Consider the following 27531-nt stretch of genomic DNA (forward strand, 5'->3'; position numbering starts at 1 on the left):
GTAATAATCTGCTAGAGGGTGTGGGGGGGCCACAGCCCCGTCCTCCAGGGCGTGAAGCAGGTGTGGAGGAGATCAAAACTCCAGACATCCAGAGGCCCCCAGAACACAAGAGATCAAGGAAGACCAACAGAGGGGCAGCTGCGCCACTGTCCCGGAAAGAGCTGAGGAGAGTCCCAGATGAGGGCTCACTCAGCAGCCGCGGAGCAGAAGCCAGGGGGAGTTGCAGTGACGCGCCCGTGAGCTCCGCCGGCAGCCAGCTGCACCTGAGTGACCGAGCCCCAGGCCGAGAGGCCGGGGGCACCCCACCTCCGAAGTGGCCCGAGCGAGCCCCAGGCTCCAGGCCCCGATAAGCGGCCGCCAAGGAGTGAGCCGGTGTGTACCTGGACGCCCATCCCCGGACACAAAGAACCACCAACGCACCGATGTCTGAGGGAGTCCGCCACTGGCAGGGGAAGTGGTGGTAGGGGGAGATAGGCCTCCAAACCTTGGAGGGCCTGAGATGTCCCCAGAGAGGTGGCGCCTGACACCCAACCTGACATATAGACACAGACATACAGGCACACACAGATACAAACATCCATTCCCACCCTCATGCTCTCATATGCACTTACTCCACACTCAACCAACGTGGAGACAGACATAAAGAGACGTTGTACACACGATCACACTCCCCAAGCGTACTCTACAAACCGGGTCTAGGTGCCCCCGCCCCTGGAGGGGGGAACTGCACCCAGACCCAGGTGGTGTTTCCCTTTTCCCTGCGGTGGGGGGAGGAAGACCGCCCCGACTCCGCAGCAGCAGGAAGGCTCCACACTCCAGACCACAGTCGGACGGCCAACTCCTCTTCCTAGTCCTAGCCCCCCTGCTCCAGCAGGTCGCAGAGAAGGGGGTGAGAGAAGACTCCGAACCTCCCTCCACCCGCTCATTGTAATGTTGATGCATGTGTGTTCTAAGGTGCATTTAAAACCCAGGAGGGCTTGGAGCTACCTGCCAGAGAGCAGCAGGTAAGCGCATGGTCCCTCCTGCTAGCCCTCAATGTCTACGTGTATTTAAAATTGAGAGGTGGGCAACGATGCCAGGGGTGGGGTGTACACCCTGATGGTACTTTGGACTCCGTGTATCGTGCCCACCCCCAAGATCCTATATGTATGTGTAATGAGAGTGTGAGTAATGTGAATGTCTAAGTTGTGGGATAAAATTGAGGCAGAGGCAGCCAGAAGGGGACGGGGGGGGGGGGGGACGGGGGGGGGTAGCCTCCTCTGCACCCTGGTGACATACCCCTACTGCAAGGCCCTGCATGTGTGGGTGGTTGTGGTGGAGCGGGAAGAGGGAGGCAGCTGGAGATGGGGAGGGAAGGAAGGGAGGGGCAAGTGACCCCTCCCTGGGGCCAGCTCCCCCGCTGACCCCAGTAGGCACCCCCATACTCCGCGACCCGCCAGGGAAAGGGGGCCCAGGCCCATCCAGACCGGGCCCAGTGCAGCAGCGCCGCCCGGCCCCACAGAGCCCGGGACAGTCCACCAAACCCCACCACAGAGAAAACTGCACCCACCCCACCATCCAGACTACATAAGACAATAAACACCCAGGCTGAGATCTTCCTCCACCTCTCCTGTATCTCCCCCTCCTGCAGAGGGAGCTCCTGAGGAGAGGAAAGCTCCTGCAAGATGTGACAATCTCCCCCACCAGTTGAAGAGCCCCCCAGGTGGCTCGACGCACCGGCGGCACCCTGCTCCAGGGCTGGGCCCCCATGCACCCACCCGCCCACAACCCCGGCAACACACCAACCAGGACCCAAGCCCCCGAGGCCCGGTCCGAGTCCCAGCCCAGAGACGGAGCGCCCCCAGAACCTCACGCCCATCCCGGACCCACCCTGGGGCAGCCAGGCTACCAGGTCAGTAACCCACGTCCGTCAACACAGACCCTCCCCTAGCCCCGCTGCACGCAGCCGCGAGGAAACAGTCACCGGAGAGCCAACAGAGCCCCTAACCGGACATGACCGCTACCCCGGGTTGAGCCCCCCAAGGAAGATGCCTCCGGGGAACCCCCCGACGCCCTAAGCCTGTCCCTACCCCCACACCAATCACAACAGTGAAGGCGGGACCAAACTATGACCCCCCACCCCCACTAGGTGATGGAGCTGATCAAAGGAGCCCAGAGCAATTGATCTGATGTGGTGGCAGAGGCTGTATCAAGACTAATGTAATCTAATAGATAATTTCTATATTGGTTAGAATTAAGATTATTTTTATTTTTCCAGTTCATGAGGACTGTTTTCTTGGCTATGCATAGGGCAGTGAAAACCATATGGGCGATATTCTTTTCTGAAGTGACATTATCTAAGCTGCCCAACAAACACACTAAGGGGGAATTTGGAATGTTACATTTCAGACACTTCGATAAGTCTTCACATATCTCGCGCCAAAACTTCTGAACTGGTGGACAGAACCAAAGAGCGTGGATATAATTGTCCGGTGAATTGGTTTGGCAGTGTGAGCAGTTGTTGGTAGACGTAAAGCCCATCTTGAACATCCGATGACCTGTATAGTGCACTCTATGTAATATTTTGTATTGAATTAATTGAAGACTGGGATTTCTAATTAGATGAAAGGTTTTTAAGCAAATCTGAGACCAGAAGTTTAGGTCTAAGTTAACTGATAAATCCGCTTCCCGTTTTGCAATAGGAAGTGATATTGATTCATCTGTTTTAGAAAGCATTCTGTATATTTTGGATAGTAATTTGGGGGGTTTAAGAGTAAGAAATTGAACCACACTTGGTGGTGTTTGTAGTTCAACTTGACCCGGTTTAAATTTCTTTTTTACTATGGATTTAATTTGTTGATATTCTAAAAATCTTTTCTTGTTGATCCCATATTGTGTAACTAGTCCGTCAAATGAAATAAATTCTGTTCCTTCTAGTATATGTTCTAAATATTTGATTCCTTTATCACTCCAATCTGAAAAGTTTATCATATTATTGTTTTGTAATATGTCAGGGTTGTTCCAGATAGGTGTACGTTTGCATGGGATTAATGAAGACGCCGTCAATTTTAGAAACTCCCACCATGCTGTCAGAGAAGAGCTGATGTTGATGCTTTTAAAGCATTCATGTTGTTGGATGTTTGAGCTGATAAATGGTAGGTCTGAGATCTCTAGATTAGTGCAGAGTGCTTGTTCTACATCTAGCCAAGGTTCATCTAAGAGGGTGTGTTTTAGCCATCCTGAGATAAATTGAAGCCTGTTGGCTAAGAAGTAGTGCTGAAAGTTAGGCAGTTCTAGTCCTCCTTTATCCTTGGTCTTTTGTAGTGTTTTTAAGCTTATACGTGGGGGTTTATTTTTCCAAAGGAATTTGGACATACATGAATCTAGAGATCTGAACCAATCTTGTGGCGGTTTAGTTGGGATCATTGAGAATAAATAATTTATTTTTGGTAAGACCATCATTTTTATAGCGGCAACCCTTCCCATGAGTGATATGGGTAGACATTTCCATCTAGCCAGATCATCTTCTACCTTCTTTAAAAGTGGGATATGGTTTAATTTAGTTAGATCTGCAAGCTTGGGAGAAACATTAATACCTAAATATTTTATATTTCCCGATTGCAGTGGTGTAGAAGAGGAATTATGGAAGGAGCAATTAATCGGTAGGACTGTAGATTTTGACCAGTTAATTGAGTAATCTGATATTCTTGCAAAAGAGTTTATCAATTCAATCACCCCAGAGATATTGGTTTGTGAATTTTGGAGAAAGAGTAACACATCATCCGCATAAAGGCTGATTTTATGTTCCACGTTCTTGCATTTTATGCCCTTAATTACTGAATTCTGTCTAATTGCTGCTGCTAGTGGTTCAATAAAAATTGCAAATAGTGAAGGGGAGAGTGGGCATCCCTGCCTGGTGCCCCTCAAGAGACAGAAGCTGGAGGATGTCTGGTCATTTGTTCTAACACAAGCTGTTGGGGAATTATATAATATTTTTAACCAGTTTATGAAAGAGGATCCAAAACCAAATTTGTGTAAAGTTGCAAATAGAAATTTCCAGTTAACTCTGTCAAATGCTTTTTCTGCGTCTAAAGAGAATATTGTAGTTTCTAGGTTTTTACTGTATGAGTAGTCTATCAAATTAAGTAATCTACGTGTATTTGTTGATGAGTGCCTACCTTTTATGAAACCAGTTTGGTCAGGATGAATTAAGAGGGGGGTTATTTTCTCCAGTCTCTTTGAGAGAGCTTTGCAGATTATTTTAAGGTCTACATTTATAAGGGATATTGGACGATAGCTTGAGGGATATACAGGGTCTTTGCCTGGTTTTAGCAGGAGATTAATGTTTGCAGAATTCATATTTGATGGAAGTCTGCCCTTTTCTTTAATTTCCAACAACGTTCTGTAGAAAACTGGTGCTAGAATCGACCAGAATTCTTTGTAGAATTCTGCAGGAAAGCCATCTGGACCTGGAGCCTTATTATTGTGCATACTTATCAGGGCTTCCTGGAGTTCACCTGGTGTCAGTGGTGAATCCAGTGCCATTGCTTGAGTGTCCAATAATTTTTGAAGAGTTATGTTGTCCAAAAACTGATCAATTTCTTTTTTAGATGGGTTTATTTGTGGTGAATACAGCGTTTTATAGAAATCCCTGAAAATGTTGTTTATTTGTATCGGATCATATATTGTGTTCCCAGATGAATCTTGAACAGCACATATAGTTGTTTTTTCTTTATTTATTTTTAGCTGGTTTGCTAGAAACTGACCGGATTTATTACCATGTTCATAATTTTGTAGGCGTAGTCTTTGTACTAAGAATTTTGTTTTTTTATCAATTATCTCATTTAATTCTAGTTTTGTTTTGCGTATTTTGTTCAATGTTTCCTGATCTTGGTGGGACGCGTAGGCTTCTTCTAGTGATTTGATGTTTTTTTCTAATTCCTGAATATTTTTGTTTTCTTTTTTCTTTTTATGTGATGAGAAAGAAATTATTTTACCTCTCATCACAGCTTTCCCTGCTTCCCATAGAACAGAAGCTGATGTTTCGGGAGTGTCATTATAGTTCAAATATGAAGTCCACTCTTTTTTAAAATATTTAATAAAGTCTTCATCTTTAAGTAGTGATATATTAAATCTCCAGTTTTTTCTTGGCGTAGTATTATTCTTGTGCATTAGTGTTAAAGATACAGGACCATGATCGCTGACAGCTATAGGATGAATCTCAGTGTCTGAAATGTCGTTCAGCAGTGAGCTGCTGACCAAAAAATAATCCAGACGAGAGTAGGAGTGATGGACATGTGAGAAAAAAGTATATTCCTTACTGGTGGGGTGAAGGGAGCGCCATGCATCGCAAAGACCAAAGTCGCTCATATACTGTTTGATTATATTTGTGGACTGCCAATTACGCTGAGTTCCCGCTGTATTGAGCCTATCCATGTCTTCATTTAGTCCAAGGTTGAGGTCACCTCCAAGAACAAGTGTGCCATCTAAGTGTTCAGAGAGTGCACTGAAAAAACCGTGAAAGAATGAGGGATCATCAACATTTGGACCATATACACTTGCAATACATAGCTTTTTATCACGTATAGATAGTTTAATGATTAAGAATCTGCCCTCTGGATCTATAACTGTATCGAGTACTGTGAAATTAATATTTTTATGTATTAAAATTGCTACTCCCCTTTGTCTAGAATTATAACAAGCTGAGAACACATTAGGAAACTCAGGTGTTTTAAGTTGTACTTGCATCTTATGCCATCAGCTTGTCCTAGGTCACAGTTTCCTTCCACATATAGCTTTGCAAAAACTGCATAAAAAGCACTTGCAGCAACAAAAACATAATATTCCAGAAACACGCTTTGCCGATCCGATCAGCTGTTTGTAACACTTCCTACGTCCATCAGCGCGAACTATCGCATGTCCGGCATGACCTGCCCGGAACCGGAAGTGACGTCATTTTGCGGAAATGTAGTTTTTTACCATCATGGCCTTATGAGCCTATACTTGTGTTTTTAAAAGTTATGTTTGACTTTATGACTTTCTGTGTCGTTTCTGGGATGCTGAGGACTCATATTGCACTGCTGGAAATAGTTTATTTTGATGCATATGCTGTTATTTTGCAAATTTGCACTATAATATATTTTTTCATTTTTCCTGCAGTATATGAAAATTGGTGTATCTCAAAAATAAAACTATGAAGACACTTAAAATAAATTTCCTTTGGTGGGAAACTAGTTTGTGCAACTTTTTTGTATTTACAGTTTTGAGGGATAAGCCTCTTAAATTTCTCTAACTAGAAATTTATGTTAAAAAATCAAAAACGATTTTCTATTTTTTTGTAGTTTATTGCACTTTTTTGCAATTTATGTAATTACTATGCACTTAATGCAGACATATTATTAAAATTTGGGCTATAATGTTTGTATTGATGTATAGCAACTTGAAATGCTCCAAAAAATGGCTCCACAGCACGTAAAAATATACTATAAGCTCTGGCGGACTTGGTTCTATGGTAGGTCTTAAAGGGTTAATCTACAGTTGATTAAAAACATTGAAATCCCACTTAGAGATTAGCTTGCTCCCTGCAGACTCTTTAAAATGAGTGCTATCATCTTCCATCTATCATCAGTGTAAAGACAGTGATCTGTGGACACAGTGGATTCAAAACTTTATTTAAAACTGTAACTCTTGTTCAGTGATACTTTAACGTGCAGACTAGAGGAGGATCCAGGGACTGAACACCAACCACAGCAGCCTCATGTTCCACAATCGTCTTTGACTCATGCGTCTGCTGACATGTTTGAAAATGTTGTCCAGATGTGTTGAATTGGCTGAAAACAATGAACTGAATCTTACACTCAAAATGACACATTGTCAGCGAATGTATCTGCACACATTTCCTTCTTAAAATTTGATTAAGGAAACAGCTCAAATTAAACTACAGTGTTTTCTTTAATATGCAGTGACACCAGTGTAAATTCAAAGTGTCAGATTACAATATAAACAGATCATTTTGGAGGTTAAGTTGATTAACAGGAAAGTTGTGTTTTTTTAGTTTTATCTATTTATTTTAAACAATAAAACTCTGATCAGACATTTCCAGATAATCAAAAACAGATCAGTTCAGTTTTTGGACAAGTCCTGTGTCAGCTCCTTTCTGGGTCTTTCTTTCCTTTTTACAGTTTCACTTCATTTTCTTGAACTTGGGATCACATTACTGCCTCAGTCTGAAGCTCTGTAACACAGTAAGGAATCTTTCATTTTTTACCTGCAGAAACAGCAAAAAATTTGCTTCATAGTTCAAACTAACAGAGAAAAATCTGGAATTGGGAAGGTGTGAACAAAGGAAGCTGACCAACAATCCATCTGACATCTTGTGTGTGAGTGTGAACAGAAAGTCAGAATATGAACTCATACTATGGTCAAGATATTAGAGGTATTAAGTAATTTATTTTGAAACAGTTACTAAAATGTTATATTCTGTAACTTTCTCCTGTATGTTTCTAGTGCTGTCTTGAAGTATGTTTTTCAGTACTTCCTCATTTCACAGTTACTTCACCTACTTACAAATTCAGTTAATGTGTTCAATATTTATGTTTGAATGCTTAAATGTTCTTAAATGCCAAGTTCTTCCCCACTTTTAACTCTGCTGATCCTCTATGAATTATGGATCAGCTGAAATGTTTGAAAATGTTCAGATGTGTTGACCTGACTGAATATTAATGAGCTGAAGCTTCCAGTCAGAGTGAATCAGTGTGTCAGTGAATGCATCATGTGTGCTTCATGGCTCCATCTAGTGGACTGATAGTAGAAGTAGAGCCGCTGATGGCAGCTTCCTCTGCCTCACACTGCTGTCTGACTGCATTCAGCTGACACTGAGAGGAAGCAGAAAAGAAGCAGCTGATATTTGGACAGCACACATGATGGAAAGGAGGATTTCAGTTGATGTGCACATGCATGATTTGTGTTTCCTCGGAAGGTGAAGGTAGAAAGTGTGTGTGAGCTGACAGATAAAATTATTTCATGACGAGAGCCAGGCGTCAGGACTGCCAAAATGAAATAAATAAATATATCATTAAATAATTAATTAAATGTGTCAATAATTAATTAAATGTGTCAATAATTAATTAAAATGTGAAATACATAAATAATTAATTAAATGTGTCAATAATTAATTAATTACATGTGTCAATAATTAATTAAAATGTGAAATACATAAATAATTAATTAAATGTGTCAATAATTAATTAATTACATGTGTCATAACTATTTATTTAATTAATTAATTCCAATTTTAATTAATTATTGCCACATTTAATTAATTATTTAATGGTGTATTTAATTAATTCATTATGGCAGTCCTGGCGTTCCATAGTAAATGGCTCTAAAAGCTGACATTAGCTAATAATGTCTAATGATCTACCCTATACTATATTAGCTAAACTATTAGCTAAACTGACAAACTTGCTGCTGAAGCTTCAAGGCCTCTGTGTAAGAGCACGGAAGCATCAGGACATTCAAACCTGTTTTTATTGTACTCCTAAATTAAAACTAGGTTTAATTCAAAAACACGGTGTCACACTGCAGTATAAACAGATCCTTTTGGAGTGTACATTCAATAACAGGGCAGTGAGAATGATTTCTGCAAAACCTTTAACAAACATTTCTAGAATTAAATCCCATACTGGCCAGTCTCTGATTTCCCTGATTGTGAAGCTGCTCTCAAACGCATCTTTGGGTGTTTACAAAACTTTCCGTTTTCTTTTTTTTTCTTTGAAGGTTGTGGCGCAGATGATCGGTTCCGTTTAAAGCTGCGTGTGAAGGTAATGTTTTCATTGCTAACATGACCTGTGTGCAGCTTACAAACAACAGACGTTAACGGACTCACAGCTAGAACTGGGAGCTCGGGACGAAGGAGGCTTACAGTAATTGTTTATCCGCAATTTAGTAGTTTACGTTTGTTTGCGCAGAGTCCCGGTGTTCCAGATCTACTGGCGTTTAGATCAACTGGCGTTGGTCGAACAGATGTGTGGCAGTCTTGCGTTTCAGTAGCTACTACCGACAAACCAGCAAAAAAACGCCAAATGTGTCATCTGTGACACTTGTGAGGTTGTCTCAAACACACTCCGTCAGTCTTGATGCTGTTGAACAACAAAATGTATAAAAATGTGGCGAGTTTATCTGGTGATATCCTCATGCGCGACGCGATCGCGAAAACAGCAAACAAGTAACACCACGCCGATGTTGTTCACAGGACAGCAAGAGTAAACGATCGGGAGACTGTTGTCGTCGTTATCGTTCCCCTCGCACGGTTTATTTCTCCGAATTCAGCGTTTTTGCTTCACAACTAAAGCGAGCAGTTTACTTTGTGCACTAACATGGAGTCGAGTCAACCAGCGCCACCTCTGGCCAAGTGCCACAGCCTACAGCCAGATCAACCTGTGACACACATCTGCACCACGTTTGAATTCGTGTCATGCACATTTGTACCTTTCAATTGTGTCTGTTTGTGCGTCATGCAAATAAACCTTTGAAAAGAATGAAATGATATCATATATTCCTTATTGGCCTACATTTGTACAAAATTCCAAATTATATACACAAAGTCATAGACATCACCACTCCAATTGGTCATCATGATTTTGATATTCTCTTTTTCCATAACAATGAAATACACCTTGGACAAATATGACACATCAATATTTCATTAGTGTTGTCACATCAAATCCTGTAAGCATCGTCTGTCTGTGTCTTTTCCCTGGAAATTAATATTTCCAGCCAATTTAGGCAATCCATCAACATGGCTGGAGTTATATACAGTCTGTATAAGTGTGGTTCATCTAATGAACATTTGTAAGGAGACGGCAGTTACTTTGAATTCACAGCAGTTACACAGTGATTAGTAATAAACAGAGCCAGTGAGAGTGAGTGGATTTAAGAAAGTCAGTGACTCAGGTGTGTCGCTTGGTTTGTCATCTGTTTGTGAGACTGGAGGAGACGTAGAAATCCTTTGTTTTAAATCTTAGTTAGGAAGATTCCTGTTTGAAAACAAGCACTTTCTGTGAGGAATGCAAGAAGTACATCTGCAGAAAGCACATTTTGTCCAGCATGTGGACAAAATTGAAAATGTTGAGCATTGAAAAACTGAGAACGTTGGGCAAGTTCAAAAGAAATGTGTTTGTAAGAACGAAAAACCAAATTGTTCCTAAAATAGTTATGGAAAGTCACTGTTGTATGTCTGTGTTCTACATGTTTATCTAATGGAAAATAAAGTTGCTGTTGTTTTATTGCAGTTTTTGGATAATTCTGAGTGGATTTACACAGTACGGGTCAAAATGACCCGCAACAAAATCAATGTCAATTGTTTGTTCTTCAACATAATACAAGGGTTAATTTCCAAAACTTGCTTATGATCTTCAATTTGTAGCAGATCCACTATCACACAGCAGCTGGAGCAGTCTCCAATGGAGGTCAGTCCACTACTACCATAGCCTACTACTAGATTAACTTGTGACACATCTGCACCTGCTGCTATGATCACATTGAGTAGAGGCTAAGTGGCTGCACTAACCCCTGGTACATCCAAATCTGCCCACAAACATGTTGACAGATGCAATGCCAGCAATGTGGATTGTCAACACTAAAAACAATCAGTAAGCAAAGACAACAGGGATCACTTTTTTCTGTTTATTTAGCACCCACAACATTTGTCCACAACACTGTGTGGTACCACTTTCCACAGAAGGTGCATTCAATCTGCAAGATTGAATGAGATTGTCAGGGTCATTGTCTGACTGTTTATTACTAATCACCTGCAGTACATTCACAGTAACTGCCATCTCCTTACAAATGTTTATTAGATTAACCACACTTATACAGACTGTATATAACAACCAACTCTGAAATGTTCGTTTGCAGAGGGAAGACACAGACAGACTATGCTAACGACATGTGATGTTACAACACTAATGAAATATTGATGTGTCATATTTGTCCAAGGTGTATTTCATTGTTATGGAAAAAGAGAATATCAAAATCATGATGACCAATTGGAGTGGTGATGTCTATGACTTTGTGTATATAATTTGGGATTTTGAACAAATGTAGGCCAATAAGGAATATATGATATCATTTCATTCTTTTCAAAGGTTTATTTGCATGACGCACAAACAGAGACAATTGAAAGGTACAAATGTGCATGACACTGATTCAAACGTGGTGCAGATGTGTGTCACAGGTTGATCTGGCTGTAGGCTGTGGCACTTGGCCAGAGGTGGCGCTGGTTGACCCGACTCCATGTTAGTGCACAAAGTAAACTGCTCGCTTTAGTTGTGAAGCAAAAACGCTGAATTCGGAGAAATAAACCGTGCGCGGGGAACGATAACGACGACAAGGTTCTCCCGATCGTTTACTCTTGCTGTCCTGTGAACAACATCGGCGTGGTGTTACTTGTTTGCTGTTTTTGCGATCGCGTCGCGCATGAGGATATCACCAGGTAAACTCGCCACATTTTTAAACATTTTGTTGTTCAACAGCATCAAGACTGACGGAGTGTGTTTGAGACAACCTCACAAGTGTCACAGATGACACATTTGGCGTTTTTTTGCTGGTTTGTCGGTAGTAGCTACTGAAACGCAAGACTGCCACACATCTGTTCGACCAACGCCAGTTGATCTAAACGCCAGTAGATCTGGAACACCGGAAGAGCAGCATCTGTATCGTCTTTTAATTTTCATTTGCACTTTAGAGGCAGGTTACATTTGCAATTGTAAATCAAAGTTTTCAATGTTGTGTTGTGTAAATGAACTAACAGCTGTATTCTTTTATTTGTACCTGTAATGGTGATTCATTGGCATTAAGTATATACACAGAAGAAAGTACTTCGAAGAAACGGGGGTTGCACGCATGTCTCGGCACGAGCAGGAAATAGAGAGAGGATTGTGGTAGCTAAGGTCTAGCTTAGCTACCACGATGTGCAGCAATTCTTTGGTTCTTCTGGTCTTCTTTCCCTTTTGAATTTTCAGTTTCTGCAATTTTGTGTTCAGGGCTCTGTGGGAGGGGGTTGTGGTAGTACTGGTAATACTTGTTTTGTTTACACTGATAAAAGTAAATGTACTGTATTTGTATGACAGGATGTATGAAAACTACCATCAGCTTGTGCAAAACTGTACTATAGCTGGTACATATGGTTAAGAACAAAAATTATTCTTAATCGTTTTTTAGTAAAATATGTTATTTGGTTAATTTTTAGGGTTATTTTCAAGGACCAGTTAACTCCGAGATTTCAACTTTTGTTTTCTCTAAACTCTAGTCTGTGTTTTACCCAAGTGTCAAACTTATTATTTTAGTTTCCACACATAAGAGGATATAATCAGATGTGGATGTGAATTCAGCAGCATGGATCAGTGTGAGGACAGAGAGGAGGGAGTCCCTCCCTCTAAAACCACTCTGTGTGGGGAACATGAGAGCCAGACCACAGCTCAGAGGTGAGATGACCATCTCTAACTGTCCATGACTCTTCTCCATGTCACAGCTCAGCACTCACATCACTGCTCCATCATTATTCACAGGAACCAACCTGGAGCTGAACCCAGCTGTGTGTCCTTAAAGAGTGACTGGTCAAAAGCGAATATTTTAGATTTTCAAAAAGCAGCATCAAATAATGCAGAGTAAGTGCTTCTCATTGTTTAGATTGGACTGAAAAACATCCCAGGGGACAAATTGTAATTCAGTTAAATTAAACTATAATTAATCAATTGAAGAAACTGTTAACTTTTTTTTTCTCTTTTTCTGTCGGGCTCCATTGCAGACCAGATTTTTCTGGAGCTGAACCCAGCTGTGTGTCCTTAAAAAGTGACTCGTCAATGTATATCCCTGTAGGTTTTAAGGAAGGACACCATTCGGCTGCAGAAAGGTAATATGTATCTAAATGTTGGAACTGACTTTATTTATTTAAACAGTTTGACTGAATAGTCGCTGACATGTTTAATGTCAGGTCAGATCTGTTTCACACACATTTCTATATTCATGTTTAAAGTGGTGTGCGATGGAGTTTGTTTTAAAAACACAGCAGTTAAAGTGTAAGGAACCAATGCTGTAGCAGAAGATGGTGGTCAAACTACAATATTCAGTTTAATATTTCAAAGTTCAACAATACTATGTACAATATAAACAAGTCATAATGAGGAGTTATAAAGTCTGATGGACACATACAGGAATGATTTCCTGTAGCATTCACTGGTGGAATGAGCTTTTTCCTGAATGTGCTTTCCAACATGAAATGGAAAGGATGTGAAAGATTGTCAATCACTCCCATTTGTGTCATCCTTTGTGAAATGCCTGCCAGAGAGTCAAGCTCCACACCCACGTTAGTGACCTTATGGATTAGTTTATTGTCTTTTGCTATCCACTAACCCCCGTCTACAGCCCCAGCACACAGCAGAATAGAGACTGGCACTGACCACAACAGACTCATAAGAAATCCTGAGCATCACCTAGCAAATGTCAAAGGACCTCAGTAATCTCAGAAAATAGAATGAAGAGTGTTTCTGTGTTTTTTTTTTTTTTTTAATGAAGTCCAGTTTATTGTCAGTCTGAACATGGCACTTGCCATCTTCCAATGACTGCACACAGACCCAATAGAAATAGTTCTCATTGGTTCTTCTGTTCCTCCTCATGTCCACACCCCAGTATTTAGTCTTTGCATTGAGTTGCAGATGGTTCTGCTCAGATCACACAAGTAAGTTACCCAGCTTCAAAAACAGTTTTAATGCTGACGTCTTTCAAACAAAATACAAAAGCAACACAGTGCTGGCAACAGGAATGCAAAAAATCTGAGTCACAGGGAAACCAGAAACCAAAGGAACACACAGCATGATGGGGGGGGGGGGGGGCACAACAAACGAGGGTTTAAAGGTTTAAATACATAAGAGAAGATGAGGCCATATTGGAGACACTTGGGAAGAAACATACAACTAAATCTGAAAGAAGACAGATTGCCAAAATAAAACAGGAAGTAACAGTATACAGAACACAGAAATGCAGACTTTACACAGGGAATGAAAAGTAAACTAAAACAAACAATACAAATAAGCTAGGATAATAAATTGAACCCAGATAACTTTAACCACTTTAAAGATCGCCTGAGGAAATAAAACCAATAACAACAACAACAACAACAACAACAACAACAACAACAACAACAAGGAAACATTTCAAAAATGTACAAAACTTAAAAATACCACAAACTCACCAAGATAAATTCAGATTTATCTTGATTGGAAAATGTTTGACAGTAATAGCTAAAACAAATGTAAAAGGGAATTAGATCACGAGGAGACAAAGTTGTATGTTGAAAACATACATTAGACAGAAATATGCCTCTTCAAGACATTTATAACATGTTTAGAACATATTTAGAAGAAATGGTACAATAATTGACTACAAACATAGACATTTTCTGAGAACTGGAAGGTGAGCTGTGAAACCAGTTATACATACAGATAGAGAAGGGCTTTTATTTTAGCTGAAACTAATGGAAAGCTGTCAGGACAAAACTAAGCTTAGCTAACATTTTCAAACAGCTGCAGGCTGAGCTGCTGATTATCAATGGCATTATCAGGACTAGTAAAAATTTACGACTAAAGGGAATCATCTGATTCACTGCTCACATTCAGACCTCACTTCATGAGCGTTTAGCTTGTGGTTGACTCTGTATGAACAGACCTGATGTAAACTAATTCTTCATGATTCCTCCACAGAGTGGACCAGGAAAGCTCAGAGGTTGCCAGAGATCAGTCTGACTGGCAGAATCATGCACATCTGGACTCCATATTTAGGGTCTGTACAGGGTGTGAGGGTTACTCAGACCATGGCTCAGATTGGTGGGTGAATGGGATGTGGGGATGTGCCTGTGAAGGTTCTCAGTCATCCAGGTCATAGTAGTCTGAGGAGCTTGGAAAGAAAAGTGTCTGGATTTCTTTAAGTTGCTTGAAGATGTTTCACTTCTCATCCGAGAAGCTTTTTCAGTTCTAGGGCCAAATGGTGGAGAGTCCCAGATTGAAGCCCTCGAAAGAGTGAACTCTTTCCAGTGTTCACATTTTGGACAGAGTAGACAGATGATTTGAAAGCGGAGTGGAAGAAGTCATCTTTGTCCACTGTGAAAAACCATCTTTGAACAGTGGCGGTTGCATACGACACCAACTGTCTGCCATCTATAATTCAGTTTTGAGATCTCTTCCCATACACCTTAATGCCCACTCACATCCTGGGCCATCTGACCTCAGGAATCATTTGGTAGGGTGGGGCTGGTTTCACAATGAGCTCACCCAAAACTTTGGCTGATTGTGACTACACCCATTTTCACACCTTGACTCATGTGATTAGGTAGAGGATAATTAGGGAGTCCATTGTCCCTCTTGAGGGGATTCTCCCACAGGGCTTAAATCTGGGACTCTTCACCATTTGACCCTAGAACTGAAGGAGCTTCTTGGATGAGAGGTGAAATGTCTTCAAGCAACTTAAAGAAGTACAGACACTTTTTGTCTTTGGTGGCCAGATTGGAGGGCACTATGATAAAATCCAGTGAAGACTTTTGGCACTGGTTTTAAAAACACAGCACACTTTATATGCCTTGTTCTTATACACGCAAGGTGTCTCTGTTCACTTTAGCAAAATCCAGCACCAGTGTTGGGAAGGTTACTTTTAAAATGTATTCCACTACAGATTACAGAATACATGTCTCAAAATGTATTTTGTAACGTATTCCGTTACATTACTCAATGAGAGTAACGTATTCTGAATACTTTGGATTACTTCATATAGTATCATGCTTTTCACAACTACATGAATGTACTATTGCTGTGTGATTTATTACTTTTACTGAAGGTTATTTGCCATATCAATTCCAACTAGACTATATAATAGCTTACTTACAACTGGGCTCGTTAGGCCATCTTTTTGACTGCAGTCGTTATTATTGTATTTATATGCTTCCATCTCCTGTTTCTGGTTGGTGACAACTCGTACTTTTTGACTCTCCTTTTTCTCCCTCCCTCGGGCTCACAGACACGTAAGCGGTATGGCAGTCCATTCTCCCTATAGCACGGACTACACTGCCCATGAGGCTCCATTCTTTAGGGCTATGCCTGTAACACTCACAAAATAAAGAATGTATAGCCTAACATATGAAACAGGAAAAGACCGTTGTGTAATCCATTTATTTCGACAAAGTAACTGTATTCTGAATACCACCTTTTTAAATGGTAACTGTAACGGAATACAGTTACTCATATTTTGCATTTTAAATACAGTGGCTTGCAAAAGTATTCGGCCCCCTTGAACTTTTCCATATTTTGTCACATTACAGCCACAAATATGAATCAATTTTATTGGAATTCCACGTGAAAGACCAATACAAAGTGGTGCACACGTGAGAAGTGGAACGAAAATCATACATGATTCCAAACATTTTTTACAAATAAATAACTGCAAAGTGGGGTGTGTGTAATTATTCAGCCCCCTTTTGTCTGAGTGCAGTCAGTTGCCCATAGACATTGCCTGATGAGTGCTAATGACTAAATAGAGTTCACCCGTGTGTAATCTAATGTCAGTACAAATACAGCTGCTCTGTGACGGCCTCAGAGGTTGTCTAAGAGAATATTGGGAGCAACAACACCATGAAGTCCAAAGAACACACCAGACAGGTCAGGGATAAAGATATTGAGAAATTTAAAGCAGGCTTAGGCTACAAAAAGGTTTCCCAATCCTTGAACATTCCACGGAGCACTGTTCAAGTGATCATTCAAAAATGGAAGGAGTATGGCACAACTGTAAACCTACCAAGACAAGGCTGTCAAAGGAGAGCGCTGATCAGAAATGCAGCCAAGAGGCCCATGGTGACTCTGGACGAGCTGCAGAGATCTACAGCTCAGGTGGGGGAATCTGTCCATAGGACAACTATTAGTCGTGCACTGCACAAAGTTGCCTTTATGGAAGAGTGGCAAGAAGAAAGCCATTGTTAACAGAAAACCATAAGAAGTCCCGTTTGCAGTTTGCCACAAGCCATGTGGGGGACACAGCAAACATGTGGAAGAAGGTCAGATGAGACCAAAATGGAACTTTTTGGCCAAAATGCAAAACACTATGTGTGGTGGAAAACTAACACTGCACATCACTCTGAACACACCATCCCCACTGTCAAATATGGTAGTGGCAGCATCATGCTCTGGGGGTGCTTCTCTTCAGCAGGGACAGGGAAGCTGGTCAGAGTTGATGGGAAGGTGGATGGAGCCAAATACAGGACAATCTTGGAATAAAACCTCTTGGAGTCTGCAAAAGACTTGAGATTGGGGCGGAGGTTCAGGACAACGACCCTAAACATAAAGCCAGGGCAACAATGGAAAGGTTTAAAACAAAACACATCCATGTGTTAGAATGGCCCAATCAAAGTCCAGATCTAAATCCAATCGAGAATCTGTGGCAAGATCTGAAAACTGCTGTTCACAAACACTGTCCATCTAATCTGACTGAGCTGGAGCTGTTTTGCAAAGAAGAATGGGCAAGGATTTCAGTCTCTAGATGTGCAAAGCTGGTAGAGACAGACCCTAAAAGACTGGCAGCTGTAATTGCAGCAAAAGGTGGTTCTACAAAGTATTGACTCAGGGGGCTGAATAATTACGCACACCCCACTTTGCAGTTATTTATTGTATTGATTTTCGTTCCACTTCTCACGTGTGCCAACCACTTTGTATTGGTCTTTCACGTGGAATTCCAATAAAATTGATTCATGTTTGTGGCTGTAATGTGACAAAATGTGGAAAAGTTCAAGGGGGCCGAATACTTTTGCAAGCCACTGTATGTGACACTGGTACATGTATTCTGTTACTCCCCGACACTGTACAGCACTGGCATTAGTGCAGGAAAGTTATTCCACCTCAGTTCACAAAAGAAATTTAATGAATTTATTTAGAGCCCAACATGTCTGAGCTAGAGAAATGTGAAATTCAGCAGTTACTCAGAATATTCTGAGATGTAGTTGTGTTGCTTTAATTGCTTGACTTCACGTCTGGTTATGGATTTGTCCACAACCATACTTAAGATTGTAGGACACTGTGGCAGTGAAGGACCTGACGACAGCAGCATCGCAGCTTTAAACATCTTTCATTGTCTAGTTTTCCAGAGTGCAGCTTTCCAGCTGCTCTGCTTCTGTAGCACACACAACCCCCTTCTCAGGTCCCGACAACATCTTAAACAGGGGAGACATGATTATATGATGGGGTTAGGTGTGTGAGACAGCCTCCAATGACACTATACCCTGAACCCACCCACCCTGCAGCTAGCCACAAACCAGAAACCGCCACAGGCACCAATAAAGCTTATGGAAAAGTTATTACTGTCACGGCTGACACAACACAACCAGTGTCCTGTACACGCACCACAGAGTCCAATTTGCTCACTGTGATGTTTTTCACTGCCCGTCTGTGGTCAGCAGTCCCAACTGAAGCCACAGGAGTGAGTTGAGGAGTTGTGTGATGATGACGGTGGGGGCACCATCTTTTCCGGGATGAAGTGTCGGGTGGTGTAGCAGTGACCAGCGACGGGGAAACTGCCCGTTGGTGCTGGGAATACCAAGTGGCAAGAGTCTTTAGGAAGGCCACAGAATCCTCTTTGCCTGGGCCATCCATGCCAAACAGTTCAAACTTGAAGGTCGCTCTTAAATCCTTAATAATACAAACCAGCTCCCTGACATCCAGGAAGTTCTGAGGAAAAACAGTGGAAGACAGGAAGGCATCCAAGAAGACGACTTGAATGGGTTTCTTTGGAGTGTCCGAGGCGTGGATGACTGCCCGGCAGTAATCCCATAGCTGTGTGAGCAATTTTCTCCTCTGTGAAAGAGCCTGAGTCTGCTGGGTCCAGACTCAGGTTGGTTTGTATTGTCATGGCTGCCGGGTGGTGTTTGTGGAAAAGGATCCAAAATGCAGTCTAAGGCTGTGATGCAAGTGACTGTTTATTTACAGAGTGACATAAACAGAAAATGATGAGCAAAAACCTAGACTGGGGGAAACTAATGACAAACCCAAAATACATGACACACACTGAGTACAGACCGACACCCACTATATATACACACACAAGGTAATTAGGAAATGACACACAGGAGGGAAGCATAGCTGATCCTAATTCACATGATGACAGGGAAACGCAAGCTGAACACAGTGATGTCACATATGGATCTACAAAATAAAACAGGAAGTTCCCAGGCAGTTTAACAGAATACAAAATCAGAATGAAACTAGAACATGAGAAAATAATAATAATCATAATAATAATCACAAAACGCTGGGTCCCTGACCCAGGACCATGACAATTAGTATTTCACTGGTGTGACTTCTGAAAGTCACAGCATTTTTCAACAGCAAAGGAAAGGAAATGGAAACATTTGAGGGTATTTTAATTTGTTGATTTTTAAAAATATTACTTAAGAGATTTCCTACTACTAGGATGTAAAATCAAATTACGAGAAAGAGTAGTGATCATGAAGGGAAATTCTGATTGCATTTTATATGTTGTATAGTTCAAATTATATTATAGTTTTAGTTAGCAACCTGTTGTCTTAGAATGGAGTAGTATATGATGAAACCAACACCCCATTATTTAGGCAGTAATTTAAGTTTGAGAGACACCAAAATATGATATTTGTATTGGAAACATTCTGGCTGAAGTCCAGTGTATCCAACATTGATCTGATGTTTCACTTCATGATTTCACACTGATTGAATCATTCATATTCTATTCTATTCCAGCTGCTGGAGGAAAACATTGTTAATTTTGTAAAGAATGAGCTGAAGAAGATTCTGAACATTCTGGGTCCAGATTACCCAGAATGCTTAGAAAGTCATGGGGAGGATGAAGAGTTGTTGAAGGCTGAGAATGAAAAGCAGATGAACAGCAGCAGAGAAGCATTTGTGAAGCTCACTCTGCACTTCTTGAGGATGATGAAGCAAGCGCAGCTGGCTGATCATCTGGAGAGCAGTAAGAGGGTTACTCTAAATATTTAAAATGGTAGTAGAATAACATTACTTTTGCGATCTCATATTATATATCTACTTCTGAAAGCAGAACTTGTTGATGTTTTTATTTTAAGGCTATATCCTGTCTGTGTTCTTTAAGAAATTCCCAGCATATGCCGGAATAAACTTAAATGTGCTTTAAAGAAGAAGGTCCAGTGTGTGTTTGAGGGGATCGCTAAAGCAGGAAACCCAACCCTGCTGAATCAGATCTACACAGAGCTCTACATCACAGAGGGAGAGACTGCAGAAGTCAATGAACATGAGGTCAGACAGATTGAAACAGCATTCAGGAAACCAGACAGACCAGAAACATCAATAACACAAGAAGACATCTTTAATGCCTCACCTGGAAGAGATGAACCAATAAGAACAGTGCTGACAAAGGGAGTGGCTGGCATTGGGAAAACAGTCTTAACACAGAAGTTCACTCTGGACTGGGCTGAAGGCAAAGCCAACCAGGACATCCAGTTCATATTTCCATTCACTTTCAGAGAGCTGAATGTGCTGAAAGAGAAAAAGTTCAGCTTGGTGGAACTTGTTCATCACTTCTTTATTGAAACCAAACAAGCAGGAATCTCCAGCTTTGAAGACTTCCAGGTTGTGTTCATCTTTGATGGTCTGGATGAGTGTCGACTTCCTCTGGACTTCCGCAAAACTAGAATCCTAACTGATCCTAAAAAGTCCACCTCAGTGGATGTGCTGTTGATTAACCTCATCAAGGGGAAACTGCTTCCTTCTTCTCGCCTCTGGATAACCACACGACCTGCAGCAGCCAGTCAGATCCCTGCTGAGTGTATTGACATGGTGACAGAGGTCAGAGGGTTCACTGACCCACAGAAGGAGGAGTACTTCAGGAAGAGATTCAGTGATAAGAAACTAGCTAGCAAAATAATCTCCCACATCGAGACATCACGAAGCCTCCACATCATGTGCCACATCCCAGTCTTCTGCTGGATCACGGCTACAGTTCTGGAGGATGTTCTAAAAACCATAGAGGGAGGAGAGCTGCCCAAGACCCTGACTGAGATGTACATCCACTTCCTGGTGGTTCAGGCCAAAGTGAAGAAGGTCAAGTATGACGAAGGAGTTGAGACAGATCCACACTGGAGTCCAGAGAGCAGGAAGATGATTGAGTCTCTGGGAAAACTAGCTATTGATCAGCTGCAGAAAGACAACCTGATCTTCTATGAATCAGACCTGACAGAGTGTGGCATCGATATCAGAGCAGCCTCAGTGTACTCAGGAGTGTTCACACAGATCTTTAAAGAGGAGAGAGGACTGTACCAGGACAAGGTGTTCTGCTTTGTCCATCTGAGTGTTCAGGAGTTTCTGGCTGCTCTTCATGTCCATCTGACCTTCATCAACTCTGGAGTCAATCTGCTGGAAGAACAACAAAAAAACACCCAGACAGAGAATCACTTCTATCAGTGCGCTGTGAACAAGGCCTTGCAAAGCACTTCAGGACACCTGGATTTATTTCTGCGTTTCCTCCTGGGTCTTTCAGTGCAGACAAATCAGAATCTCCTACAAGGTCTCCTGAAACAGACAAGAATTAGTCCCCAGACAAATCAGGAAACAATTAATTACATCAAGAAGAAGCTCAGTGAGAGTCTGTCTGCAGAGCAAAAGATTAACCTGTTCCACTGTTTACATGAACTGAATGATCGTTCTCTAGTGGAGGAGATCCAAAGGTCCCTGAATTCAGGAAGTCTCTCTACGAATGAATTGTCTCCTGCTCAAGGGTCAGCTCTGGTTTTTATCCTACTGTCATCTGATGACCTGGATGTATTTGACCTGAAGAAATACTCTGCTTCAGAGCAGGCTCTTCTGAGGCTGCTGCCCGTTGTCAAAGCTTCTGAAAAAGCTCTGTAAGTTTTAAACTCTTTTGCTTTAAATACACTGCTATATATTCACTAGCAAAGAAAAAACAATATCTCAAGATTCTTTTGATGTCTCACCAGACTTAGTGGCTGCAACCTCTCAGAGAGAAGCTGTGAAGCTCTTTGCTCAATACTCAGCTCCCAGTCCTCTAGTCTGAGAGATCTGGACCTGAGTAACAATGACTTGAAGGATTCAGGAGTGGAAGTGCTGTGCCGAGGACTGGAATCTCCACATTGTGAACTGGAAACACTCCGGTCAGGGTTCTAAAATGTTTTAATTATGGTGATTTAAAATCTGGTTTGCATTGAGTCAGGCTATGAGGGAATGTGTCTACTGGAATTTATCAAAGTATTTATTATTATTACGTCTGTAAAGTAGAACCTTCAGTGTTTTTATTATTATTATTATTATTATTATTATTATTATTATTATTATTATTATTATTATTAATAATAATAATATTATTATTATTATTATTATTATTAATAATAATAATAATAATAATAATAATAATAATAATAATAATAACAATTTATTTTCATTTGTTTTATTATTTTATTTTCACTACTTTGCTTTGGCTTAAAATATTTCAAGGATTAGATGTTTTGTGGGTAAATTTGCTCCAATTTTTTTTATAAATAATCTTGTAAATTAACTTAGTGTCTTTATCTGGTCAACATTCTAGTCTTTGCATAAATTTATTTATGACCAAATGCCTGCAAACTAATAACAGTCCCACTAGCCTTAGTTCTACTTTATGTAGGTTTTGCTAACTGTAGACTTTAGTTTTTAAGTGCTAAATCCTACTTCATTACAAAATAATGTTAGTCAACTGCATCACACTTCTCTATGAGTATGTCATGTTTCTGCAGCCTGTCAGGATGTATGATCACAGAAGAAGGTTGCTCTTTGCTGACAAAAGCTCTGAGCTCCCCTTCCTCACGTCTTAAAGAGCTGAACCTGAGCTACAATCATCCTGGAGATGCAGGAGTGACTCTGCTTGAGAAATTGAGTCAGGAAACTCTCAGGTATGGAGAGACTTGTTTGTAGCCAAAGATTATGTCTAATAGAGGAGATTTTTTTTCTTTGCTAAATCTCTCTCTCTCTCTCTCTCTCTCTCTCTCTCTCTCTCTCTCTCTCTCTATATATATATATATATATATATATATATCCTTTAATTATACTTTAAGTGTTTAAGTAATTGGTTAGTCTGTATTGTTCTTCACAATCCGTATTGCTCTCTTTCCTTTGTTTTGCTTAACTCCTGTTTCTCTGATTGGTGTTTCCTTTCTTTCTCCACAGTCAGTCTTGTTCTCATGACTGCTTCTCCCAGTGCCATACCTTTGAGTCTTAGTGTTTGTGTTCATAGTTATCATACTTCCTGTTTTATTTTGACTGTTTATTTTTGTTTCACCTGCTCTGTTGTTCCAGCTGTGTTCTCCCCTGTTTTCCATCCGCTATCCTCTGTGTACTTATGTCCTCTGTCTTCCTCTGCTTGGTGTCACGTTGGCCCCATTGCTCTGTATTTCCATGTCCTTCTTGTTTCCCTCTTTTGATTTTATCTCCTAAACTCAGAAAAAGAGCACTATTGAACACTAACTTTATTTTGGCAGATATCAGAAAGCAAAAGTTCATTACACGCAGTGAGAAAAAAGTAAATGTGGAAAATATTATAGGCGGGAGTTTTCTTCTAACATGTGATACTAATAAATGGGACATGTGGATTATTTCTACTGACTGAAGCACCTCCCTAAAAGTAATGAGTCGGGGAACTAAAGGGTCATACAAATTTATCTTTACATGAAATGCTCTTCAATACACAAATGGATTAAAGTGTATATCTGAAAATCTTGGCTCTTCCTTTATCAGTGTCTAACAGTATGAGAGCGATGTAATGTCCATGTGTGCATGCTGAAAGAGACTGTGCTGGTCTGACCCCCCTCCTCCTTTCAGGGTCATTCTGGAGCCTGCTGGAGTCCGATGGTTGACACCAGGTCTGAGGAAGTGTAAGTGTGTTTTTAATGTGATTCATGAAAGCAAAGCAGCACACATTCAACCATCTTCAAACTGTCACATCACTCATTCACATCTGTCACCATCAAATTGTCAATCAATGAACAGATGATGGATCAATAATTCCAGCTGGACTTTGTTTGTTCTCTCCATCAGATTCCTGTCAACTCACAATCGACACAAACACAGTAAACAGAAAACTCAAACTGTCTGATAACAACAGGAGGGTGACACGTGTGGAGGAGGATCAGTCATATCCTGATCATCCAGACAGATTTGATGGTGATTGTCAGCTTCTATGTAAAGATGGTCTCATCAGTTGCTGTTATTGGGAGGTTGAGTGGAAAGGAGAGGTTTATATATCGGTGAGTTACAGAAGAATTTCAAAAAACGGAGACAGCCATGCCTTTGTCTTTGGAAGGAATGATCAGTCCTGGTCTCTGTTCTGCTCTGATGTTAAGGGTTACTCTGTCTTACACAGTAACACAGAAATATATCTGCAATCCTCCTCCTCTGTCTCTAACAGAGTAGCAGTGCATGTGGATCATCCTGCTGGCACTCTGTCCTTCTACCGAGTTTCCTCTGACACTCTGATTCACCTCCACACCTTCAACACCACATTCACTGAACCTCTTTATCCTGGATTTACAGTCTGGTTTCCTGGTTCCTCAGTGTGTCTGTGCCGAGTTGAGTGTACAGAGTGTCCTCCTGTTAGAGAAACACTTTGACTGTTAAACAGATAGTTCAGTCTGTACATGTCTGTCTCTTTCAATCAGAAACACAGTTTCAGATAATCAGTCAGTTATAAATATTCTAAATGATTCCTTGTAAACATCTTCCTCTTCAGCCCTTTAAAGGTGGAAGCTACAATTATTTCAGGATCCACATGGTTTTTTTTCTGTTTTTTTACACTCAAAGCTTCACATTGAATATTGGTATATTGTTATTGGTAGGTTTACGACACCAACTGTCTGCCATCTATAATCCAGTTTTGAGCCCACTCAAATCCTGGGCCATCTGACCTCAGGAAATGTGTTTTGAGTTATGTTCAAAAAAGATCTGGAATTAAAACAGGACTACAATAGTTAATTCACAGTAAATTCAGGACTACTTTAGGCCACCATTTCCCACCAATTTACTCAGAACCAGAATCTTTTTTTTTCAAATTGTAAAACATCAAATCAGACTAAATGTTTATTTTTTTGATTGAAAAATATAAAAAAACATATTTGTTAAATTTAAGAGTAAAGAGAGAAATTGTATGTATTTCGTAATTGCAAATGGCACCAAATTGTATTCAAAATTGAGCCACACTCACGGAGGTCCACAATTCTTTTCCTGGTGTTTTGGTTCATGTGGCTCTGTGTTTTGGGGGTGCCTTATATGGATCCACAGGTGTGCCACCAATTTAATCACATGGCCTCTACTAACCTATCAGAAGCTTCTTAAACTCTTATTAACTCTTATTAATTAACAATAAACTTAGTGTATATGTACTCCTAAAGTTGATGAAAGTGATAAAAAATAGACAGCTCTCTCTTTTTATTCTGACATTTAACTAATTCAAAAGATGCTTCAATATTTATTTATCTAAAACAAAACAAGTTAACTCTAAATTGATGTTTAACAGTAAATAAAAAGTTCTTGTTTTTCCCTAAAGTGTATGTAAATATCTGGTTTCAACTGTGAACATACTGCTGTGTATTGAAATTCCTCTTGTTTTGCATAGAAATATAGAAATATTGAAAAACATACAAAGCATAATATATAAAATAACATCTACCTGAGTTTTTTCTTTGAAAGGAGCTCCTTATGGCCATTGTTGTGTTCATCAGTACATAACTGAAACCGATTTAGAGGGCTTTATTTAGCCATAGAGGGTAACAACTGAAAATATGAAATAAACACACATTTAAGCTAAGACCAGTGTTGGGTGTAATGTGTTACTAAGTAACGCGTTACTGTAATTAAATTACTTTTCCACTGAAAAAGCAGAGTAACTAATTACTGTTCATTTTTAGGTATTTTAATTACAGTTACTTACAATGTACTTGCGTTACATTGTAAAATAATTAAACTCGCTGAATATCATTATTTAATTTCAATAATTTGTCTTCTAAACGTAGAAGTAAACTCTGCCGCTTTAACATCGCTGTAGTGCAGCTGCACGTCATTTTGCACCAGTTTGCTGCATAGTCGTATTCTAAAGCGGAAGATGTCGGACTTGGCTGAAGCAAGTGGCTGTTTTATGAAATGGAAATATTCCCGTCTCTTCACTTTTCTGAAACAAGCAGACAAGAATATTACAGTAATATGTAAGCTATGTGCTGGGGAGAAAAAACTATCGGCCGCTGTTAATAGCATGAGTAATCTACTGAAGCGCCTGACACGAGAGCATAGACGAACACTTCTGAGTGATCCTTGTTCATCATCCATGGATAACAACGCGGTTGATTTTACTTAAGCACGAAAGGCGTCTGAAGGTGAGCTTAAAAAAATGATTGCAGGCTAAATTGTGGAAGAGATGCTACCGCTGCGTACTGTAGAGTCTCTGTCTTTATAAAAAGTTATTTATTATTTAAAGAGTTTAATGTCTATTGTTTGCCCACTCATTGTATATAGCTATTTTAAGAAGTATTTAGTTAAATTACTTATTTAGTAATTAAGTTACTTTTCTGACACAGTAATTAGATAAGTATTTTAAATACAATATTGACTAAGTAATTAGTAATTAGTAATTAGTAATTAATTACTTTTTTAAAGTAACTTACCCAACACTGGCTAAGACTCTCTAAAAAAAACAGCATTGTTGTTCGGCTTTTCATTTCGCCATTTGTTGGTTCACTCGAAGAGCAAGTAGCGGGGGTCTAAGTGTTAATATGGGTCAAGTAACCAGTTTGATATCAATCTTTTGTGATACACCATCATATTTACATTGTAAAAGTACAAATGATTTGCTTTGGTACTTGGTCAAACTTAAGCTCTCCTCTGTCTGCCTGGCTGCACTTCTCCTACAGCAAACTCGCAGGCAGCAGCTTCTCCCCCCTCCCTCACATGCGTAAGTGCTGTGCTCAGTCACCTAGTGCCTGAGCTCGGATCATACCAAAATTAGGGGGAATTTACGACTGTGCGCTATGTGCTTCGAATATTGTGTGTATAGGTTTTGTTTTATACAGTTGTCAGTCAGGCATCTAACTATGAAACAAATTACACTCCAAAAGGCTTCTGAAAAAATGACCCGGGCTTAAGCCCAGCAAGCCACCCTCCCGCTCCACCGATGGCTTCATTAAATATACTTCTTTATTTTCTGTGATATATAATTGATTTGATGGGTAATTGTGATGTTAAATATTTAGATACGGTTAACTTTGGAGTTATGTTGGGAAAATATCACATACCTGTAATGAACTCCTTGTGTTTATGTAACATTTGGTCTTTATTTAGTTCAAGCCACTGAAAACTGTGGAAACAGTAAATAAAAGTCTGAATGACATTCATGTTTTAAATCTTTGCTTTTCATTTCTGCCATTGTTAAAGAAGCTATACTCTTCTGTTCCCATCTCATTTCAAAGCATTACTTGTGTTCATA

At 40.4% G+C, this 27531-nt stretch overlaps 1 protein-coding gene across 2 annotated transcripts; it reads left to right on the plus strand.

Annotated features, from left to right (window-relative positions):
• The first annotated feature begins 8703 nt into the window (after positions 1 to 8703).
• Positions 8704 to 27429, plus strand: LOC147301703 (protein NLRC3-like). 2 transcript variants are annotated; one of them, XM_086284183.1, is made up of 11 exons: positions 8704 to 8903; positions 12327 to 12464; positions 12549 to 12647; positions 12788 to 12892; positions 14739 to 14817; positions 19782 to 20010; positions 20149 to 21916; positions 22010 to 22183; positions 22802 to 22957; positions 23883 to 23935; positions 24099 to 27429. In XM_086284183.1, the coding sequence occupies exons 2-11, from the start codon at positions 12376 to 12378 to the stop codon at positions 24668 to 24670; spliced, it is 3324 nt and encodes a 1107-aa protein (XP_086140309.1). In that variant the 5' UTR covers positions 8704 to 8903; positions 12327 to 12375; the 3' UTR covers positions 24671 to 27429. The 2 variants fall into 2 exon arrangements, with proteins under 2 accessions (XP_086140309.1, XP_086140310.1); XM_086284184.1 differs by lacking the exon at positions 8704 to 8903 and adding an exon at positions 11380 to 11473.
• The last annotated feature ends 102 nt before the right edge of the window (positions 27430 to 27531 follow it).

This window comes from Aulonocara sp. 'chitande type north' Nkhata Bay, linkage group LG23 (assembly GCF_057382095.1).
Source record: "Aulonocara sp. 'chitande type north' Nkhata Bay isolate Kocher_YH1m ecotype deep benthic linkage group LG23, A_spYH_male_GT1.1, whole genome shotgun sequence".
In the NCBI taxonomy this organism is placed as follows: Eukaryota; Metazoa; Chordata; class Actinopteri; order Cichliformes; family Cichlidae; genus Aulonocara; species Aulonocara sp. 'chitande type north' Nkhata Bay.